This window comes from Otolemur garnettii, unplaced genomic scaffold (assembly GCF_000181295.1).
Source record: "Otolemur garnettii isolate 467f Iridium unplaced genomic scaffold, OtoGar3 scaffold00094, whole genome shotgun sequence".
NCBI classification, from domain to species: Eukaryota; Metazoa; Chordata; class Mammalia; order Primates; family Galagidae; genus Otolemur; species Otolemur garnettii.
In genome coordinates this window covers 7,040,595-7,048,681 of record NW_003852489.1, presented here as the reverse complement: position 1 = coordinate 7,048,681, position 8,087 = coordinate 7,040,595, and the positions used below count along the sequence as shown (strand labels likewise).

The 8,087-nt window shown below is 40.0% G+C and overlaps 1 protein-coding gene across 2 annotated transcripts in view; it reads right to left on the bottom strand.

Annotated features, from left to right (window-relative positions):
* The window catches only part of TADA2A (transcriptional adaptor 2A), a 70,097-nt gene that overhangs the window by 51,710 nt on the left and 10,300 nt on the right, over positions 1 to 8,087 (bottom strand). Inside the window, exons 3-4 of one of the 2 annotated variants that reach the window (XM_003795616.3) lie at positions 3,272 to 3,378; positions 1,361 to 1,420 (exon numbers count right to left, since the gene is read on the bottom strand). In XM_003795616.3, coding sequence (XP_003795664.1) covers positions 1,361 to 1,420; positions 3,272 to 3,378 — 167 coding nt within the window. Of the gene's footprint in view, positions 1 to 762; positions 984 to 1,360; positions 1,421 to 3,271; positions 3,379 to 8,087 lie in introns of those variants that run through there. The other variant, XM_023516627.1, reaches the window with a different exon arrangement.

Sequence of the window (8,087 nt, the reverse complement as noted above, 5' to 3'; positions counted from 1 at the left end):
AAAAAAAAAAAAAAAAGATTCCTATCCCCTGATTATTCAAACACTAACTAGGTTTTACTGTGAAGGGTGAAGGGACTTTGCAGATGAAATTATGATTACTAATCAGCTGATGACCTTGGATTATGAGATAGGTCCAATGTAATCACTTGAGAACCCTTAAAAGTAGAAAAGGCAGACAGAAAAGTCACCCAGAGATTCAGCACAGGAGAGGTTAGAAAGAGTCCCAGTATTTCATCAACCACTCTAGAACTCCGTATGCTGTTGCCTTTGAGACCGGAAGAAGGGGGACAAAAGCGAGGGAATGTAGGCTACCTCTAGAAGCTAAAAACGTGTCCTGGCCAATAGCCAGTAAGGAAAACAGTAGCATCGTTCCTATAACCTCAAGGCAGTGAGCCAACAACCTGGACAAGCCAAGGGGACTTTCCCCTAGGGTCTCCAGATAGGAGCCAAAGCTGGTCAATACTTTGATTTCAGCCTATGGGACCTGGAACAAACAGCTGAACTTAATGGTCTTCTGACCTACAGAACTGTAAGATACATGTGTTATTTTAAGCCACTTAATTTTTGGTAATTTGTTATATCTGCAATAGAAAACTAATACAGATTTATTCATAATGTGAAATTATTACCATCAAGTCAGCCAGCATTCTTTCCTGTAAGAAACTTAGGAGGACAACTGTCAGGAAAATGGTAAACTAAGAGATGTAATTATGTGTTTAATATGCTTTCAGAAGTGACAAAACTATCTTAAAGTATACATACCTATCAAGTAGACTACATGTTTGCTGTGGGTCATTAAACCACCTACTCTTCTGGCCAGGGTTTGGAAGGACACTACCAACACTCTCATTACTTCTTTAGAGGTGGCAACATAACCTATCAAATTATAGGCAAGTTTTATTCTGGTGTATAAAGCAGTTTGCCCTTTCAGTAATTTTATGTATTAACTCATTCACTGTGTTCATTTCATAACTTAATTCTCAGAGGGTAACTAATTTTCCTAAGGCAGGGGAATGGAGTGCCAGACATAAACTTCTCTGCTGCCCACCGAAACCACATTAAAAAATACCATTAGCTCACAGTGACAACACACTGGCTACAAGTTTACCAACAAGCCTGAAGAGCAGCATGTCACTTATCCATACATCAAGATAGCTCAAATAGTTACTTCCTTTAAATATCTTCTAAATCTGAAACAAAAATCCAAGTACATAAAACTGTTTTTGCATTTAAATAACTTAGTAGATCCACAAAAACCCTAAAAAACTTAGCAGATAATTACTACTACATTCAGAAGAGAAAAGTAAAGGTACTTAATAAAAGAAACATGAACAGAAATTCTCAGCAACTTCATCATTACCATTATTTCATAAGTGTGATCACTTTGATGTTTCTTGTACTCAAACCCTCGAGTGAAACACTGCAAAGAAAGAAAAACTAAGTTACCAAAAGGTACTTTTTAAAATGATTTATTATCTATCAAGATAATTTATGGGTACTCTTTTTTTTATTTTTTTTGAGATAGTCTCGCTCTATCACCCAGGCTAGAGTGCTAGTGGTGTCATCAGAGTTGGCTGCAACCGCTAACTCCTGGGCTCAAGTGATCCTTCTGTTGCAGCCTCCCCTGCAGCTGAAACTACAGGTACTCACACCTAGCTAAATTTCCTATTAGCAGTTTGAGCTGTTCTCAAACTCTTGAGCTCAAGCAGTCCTCCTGCCTCAGCCTCCCAAAATGGTAGGATTACAGGTGTGAGCCACCAGGTTCAAAAATTTTCAAGAAGAATTCATTTAAATCTTGTCTACAGCTGCAATAGGATGGTATATTCTTTTTTTTTTTTTTTTTTAAGCCTAACTATGTTACCGTTAGTAGAGTGCTGTGACGTCACAGTTCACAGCAACCTCAAACTCTTGGGCTTAAGTGATTCTTTTGCTTCAGCCTCACAAGTAGCTGGGACCACAGGCGCCTGTCACAACGCCCAGCTATTTTTTTGTTGTAGTTGTAATTGTTGTTTTGTTGTTTTTTTTTTTTTAAGCAGGCTTGGGCCAGATTTGAATCTGCCAGCCCTGGTGTATGTGGCCGGTACCTTAACCACTGAACTATGGGCACCGAGCCAAGATGGTATATTCCTGATCAGAGTTTTTCAATGGTCCTCTCAGAAAAAAACAGATCTGAGAAAAAAGAACTTTTCTAGCACAACTCCTTTAATATAAGCATAAGCCCTGGAATCATGCTGTCTAAATCTGAATCCCAGCTCTGTACTTAACCATATTTCAGCAATTCTAAGACATATTTTTTCATATTTTAAAACTCTGAAATCTGGATTCATCTTATATCTTGTAATTGAAAGTGTATCACAACCTTCATTAGCCATTTTTACATTTTAACACTTCCAAAATTGGGGTGCTTCTTATAATCAATATTGTCTTGGATCTGATAAAATAAGATACTTACTGAGTGACCTCGAACAACTTACTTTACCTCTGTTGGCCTGAGTTTCTTCATCTATAAAATGGAGATATAAGTCATACTAACTTCACAGGACTGTAGTGTGATTTAAGGGTTAATTTGATGTAAAGTACTAAAAACAGTGCTCAGCTGGCAAGGGAGTTTACATTCATAATCCTAGGACTATGGGACGCTGAGAGGGTGGATCTCCTAAGCTCAGGAGTTTGGGACCAGCCTGAGCAAAGGAAGACCCCCGCCTCTACTAAAAACAGAAAAACTACCTGGACGTTGTGGTGGATACCTGTAGTCTCGGCTACTTGGGAGGCAAAGGCAAGAGAATAGCTTGAGCTCAAGAGTTTGAGGTTGCAGGGATCTATGACGCCACCGCACTCTAAGGGTGACAAAGTGAGACCTCAAGGAAAAAAAGAAGTGCACAGCACGAAGCACTTATAATTAGTGTTATTACTACTATTATTACCCACAACATTGTTTGTTCCCTTGTCATATGTACAGAGCTCACTCTTCAATAAGACAACAGTGACATCAAAAGGAATAATCTTCCAGGTATTTTCTATAATCCTAAAACTTTAAATTTGCTTACAAAAACAGTGTTAAGTATTAGGCGGACACACACTTGTGGATTAATCCACAGTCTCTGTCACCCATCTGCTCTGTTCCCCAACTTCTCAGTGGTAAAATGTGTAAGGGAAAACTGACTGGAAGGAATAGATTTAATAAGCTCTAGTTCTCCTGAGCAATCTGTAATAGCCTCTGAATTACTACATTACAAAACTAGACTAGGAGAGGCAAGCATTAGTGAATTACCTGCAAGCAGAGGAAAAAAGGAGGTGGCCCACATTCAGCACACTTGATATAAGGCTCCATGAGGTAAGAGGAGCAGCCCCGGCAAGGTGGCTTATCAGAGGGATCACCTAGAACAATGAGAAAACATATACACCAACTTCAAAATGCTTTATGATTATCTTAGTGCAGAAAGGTGAAAATGTGCAAATGATTACACAAGTAGTGAGCTGTGTTGAGAAGTTCATAGAAATAAGATGAACTCATCCCAAATAAAGAAAAATTAAAATAATACTCCTTTTTACTTCAGGGCACCATTGTTTCTTTCTACAATATACTTACTACTTCAAATAGCATTTAAGTGGACTTGGCCCTCACAGAGAAATTTACAAACATGTTTTGTTTTTTTTTTTGAGACAGAGTCTCACTTTGTCACCCCTGGTAGAGTGCCGTAGCATCATAGCTCATAGCAACCTCAGACTCCTGGGTTCAAGCCATTCTCGCCTCAGCCTCCTGAGTTGCTAGGACTACAGGCGCCTGCCACAATGCCTGGCTATTTTTAAAGGCAGGGCCATGCTTTAGCTCAGGCTGGTCTCGAACTCATGAGCTCAAGCAATCTGCCTGTCAGCCTCCCAGAAGGCTGAGATCATAGGTGTAAGGCATCACGTCCAGCCTCAAACACATTTTATTTTTTATTTTTATTATTTATTTTGGAGACAGAGTCTTATTATGTCGTCCTCTGTAAGGTGCTGTGGCATTACAGCTCACAGCAACCTCAAACTCTTGTGCTTAAGTGATTCTCTTGCCTCAGCCTCCCAAGTAGCTGGGACTACAGGCACCCACCACAACACCCAGCTATTTTCTTGTTGTAGTTGTCAGGCAACTTGTTGCTTGACAGGCCCAGGCTGGGTTTGGACCTGCTAGTCCCTGTGTATGTGGCCAGCGTCCTAGCCGCTGAGCTGCAGGAGCCAAGCCTCAAATACATGTTTTAAACTGGAAGTTTCATAACCCTGGAAACTTATTTTTCCAGGAGGACAAAATGGATACATACCTATAACAAAACACACATATAAAGCAAATCTGATGAAATGTTAATAATTGCTGAATCTAGGAAGTAGGCATAGGCATATAGATAATCGCCCTGTTCTTTCAACTTTTCTGTAAGTTTGAAAATTTTCATAGTATGTTGGAGAAAAAAAGAAAACTTCGAATATGTGTCTTGGGATATACTTGATATCTGAGTTGGGATTTAAACCCAGGAAAGCTTCCTCCCTTTCACCCAAAATAAGCACAGAACATAGCAGACCTTTTTCAGTTTCAAAGACAAGAGCAGGCTTCCAAAATATTCAGGCAGGAACTACCCAAACTCCCTAAAGTCATAAAAATGCAGATATATATGTGCCTAGATGCCTCAAACTCTGCCTCTCTATACAGTCAGGGCAACCTAGAAAAACTGTGCCCTGTAATCAACCACAAGAAAGTGAATGAAATCTTTGAAGGTAGATGAAGGAATCTGTTTAGCCTGGGGCAAGATTTCTAACATTCTATAATAGTATTTTTCTCCCTTAAGTCCAACAAACACTCCTCAAGGCACTTTCCTCTCTTCAAAGTGGTGATAATTATCCTTTTCATTTGTTTTTAAATAAAGATAGGAGGAAAATGACAGAAGAAAGAATGTACCCTTCTGGCAGTAGGTCCAAATTTAGTAAACAGCAGCTATTTCACTTCTCCCATTATACATTTTTAACATGGAAGAACAAAAATTGTTTTATAGTAAGTGCTAGATGCTAATTTTTACCATATTACCCTTTCTCACCTTCTGTTACTGTTATAAGCTTGCTGCTGCTTCTTTACATTTTCCTCAAAAAAAGCATCAGCTACTGACCAAAGTACAGTTTTGTTTTGTTTTTTGAGACAAGAGTATTAGAATATCACTTTCGGTAGAGAGCTGTGACATCACAGCTCACAGCAACCTCCAACTCTTTTTTTTTTTTTGAGACAGAGCCTCAAGCTGTCGCCCTGGGTAGAGTGCCATGGTATCACAGCTCATAGCAACCTCCAATTCCTGGGATTAAGCGATTCTACTGCCTCAGCCTCTCAAATAGCTGGGACCACAGGTGCCCACCACAATGCCCAGCTATTTTTTCGTTGCAGTTGTCATTGTTGTTTGGCAGGCCCAGGCTGGATTCAAACCTACCAGCTCTGGTGCATGTGGCTGGTGCCCTAGCCGTTTGAGCTATAGGCGCCAAGCCACAACCTCAAACTCTTGGGCTTAAGCGATTCTCTTGCTTCAGTCTCCCAAATAGCTGGGACTACAGGTGCCTGCCACGACATCTGGCTATTTTTTTGATGTAATTGTCGGTGTTTGGCAGGCCCAAGCTAGGTTCGAACCTGTCAGCTCCTGTGTATATGGCGGGCGCCCTAGCTGCTGAACTACAGGAACTGAGCTCAAAGTACAGTTTTTTAAACCCTTATGTCTAGAAGCAATTATTTTACAAAAGTAATCCAACTTTTAGTTCTTAAAATTTTAGACAATAGACTCGGTGCCCGTAGCACAGTGGCTACGGCGCGGGCCACATGCACCGAGGCAGGTTTGAACCCGGACCAGGCCAGCTAAACAACAATGACAACTAAAACATAAAAATAGCTGGGCACTGTGCCAGGTACCTGTAGTCCCAGCTAGTTGGGAGGCTGAGGCAAAAGAATCACTTAAGCCCAGAAGTTTCAGGTTGCTGTGAGCTATGATGCCACGCACTCTACTGAGGTGACATATTGAGACTCTGTCTCAAAAAAAAAATTTTTTTTCAGACAACAGAAGCATAAAAAATGTCATCTACTATTAACATTTAGAAAAATGTTTTTTCCAGTCTTGTACATTTATGTGTAAATAATTAGCAAAAGTAGGATACCATACATGATGTTTTCTGTAACCTGTTTTTTTAGCTGACAATATATTATGGACATCTATTCATGATAGTACATGTGCATCTTCCTTGTTCTTTTTTTTTAAGAGATAGAGTCTCACTTTATGACCATTGGTAGAGTACTGTAGCATCAAAGCTCACAGCAACCTCCAACTCCTGGGCTTAGGTGATTCTCTTGCCTCAGTCTCCCAATTGCTGGGATTATAGGCACCTGCCACAATGCCCAACTATTTTTTTTGTTCTTGTTGCAGTTTGGCTGGGAACGGGTTTGAACCTGCCAGCCTTGGTATATGGGACCCAGCGCCCTACCCACTAAGCCACAGGTACCGCCCTTCCTTGTTCTTTTTAATGGATGAATAATACTCCATTGAATCATTTATCTAACCTAATGGTTCTCAACTGCCCTCTTAGGGAGACATGTTACAAATCTAGGAGGTGTTTTGTTGCCATGTGAGTAAGGAACACTACAGGAATTTTAGATATCCTGCAATGCCAAGATATCCCTAAACAACAAAAAATTAACCTGTGTCCCCTGCAACTTTTAAACGTCCCATGAGACGTTCAAGTAGATGAAAACCTTATAATTCAGCTAGCCACTATAGCTCATGCCTGTAATCCCAACACTCTGGAAGGCCAAGGTTTGTGGATTGCCTGAGCTCAGGAGTTTGAGACCAGTCTGAGGAAGAATGAGAACTCATCTTTACTAAAGTAGAAAAATGAACAGGGTGTTGTGGCTGGTGCCTGTAGTCCCAGCTACTTAGGAGGCTGGGCAAGAGGATTACTAGAGCCCAAGAGTTTGAGGTTGCTGTGAGTTATGATGCCACGGCAATCTACCTAGGGCAAAGAGACTCTGTCTCAAAAAAAAAGAAAAAATAAATAAAAAGAAAAATCTTATAATTACATGACCTAGAACCTAATTTCATATTATATATAGAGAAAATATTTTTCTAAGTTTTATAATACACTGAAATTTCCAGTAAGGCAATTGTATGCAACTCTAAAGGAAAGATTGTATTTTGTTTTGTTCAGAACTTTACCAGAAATTATTTAAGCTTGTGTTATTTCTTAGTCACCAACACAACATACCCGAATCATTCTGCATCTATAGTTGTAAGATATACGGTGATTCAACATATGGACTCAAGCATTTGGCTACTTAAGTATGATTCAACATATGGACTGAAGCATTTGGCTACTTACATCTATCATAATCATCTCTAAATATATTGATACAAATTTTGTTTTGTTATTTTTGAATTGTATGACTTTATTATAAATTATTATATTTATCCTTTATTATAGTTATGATATTATTATATCTATGTATCTGACTACCAAATGGTAAAAAGGGATTTTAAAATACTGTAAAAGGCCAGAGGTGGTGGCTCATACCTGTGATCCTAGCACTCTGGGAGGCAGAGGTGGATGGATTGCTTGAGCTGAGGAGTTTAAGACCAGCCTGAGCAAAAGCGAGATCCTGTCTCTAACAATAGCTGGGTGTTATAGCAGATGCCTATAGTCCCAGCTACTTGGGAGGCTGAGGCAAGAGGATCACCTGAGCCCAAGAGTTTGAGGTTGCTATAAACTATGATACCACAATACTCTACCCAGGGTGACAGAGTAAGACCGTCTCAAAAAACAAACAAACCAAAAAATATTATAAGATAACTGCTAGGTGTGCTGGCCCTTGTCTATAGCCCTAGCTACTCTACTCAAGAGGCTGACATAAGAGGATACTTTGAGCCCAGGAGTTGGAGGCTGCAATGAACTATGACCACACTGCTGCACTCCAGTTTGGGTAACAGAGCAAAACTGCATTTCTTTTATTTTTTGAGACGGAGCCTCAAGCTATCCCCCTGGGTAGAGTGCCATGGCATCACAGCTCACAGCAACCTCCAACTCCTGGGCTCAAGCGA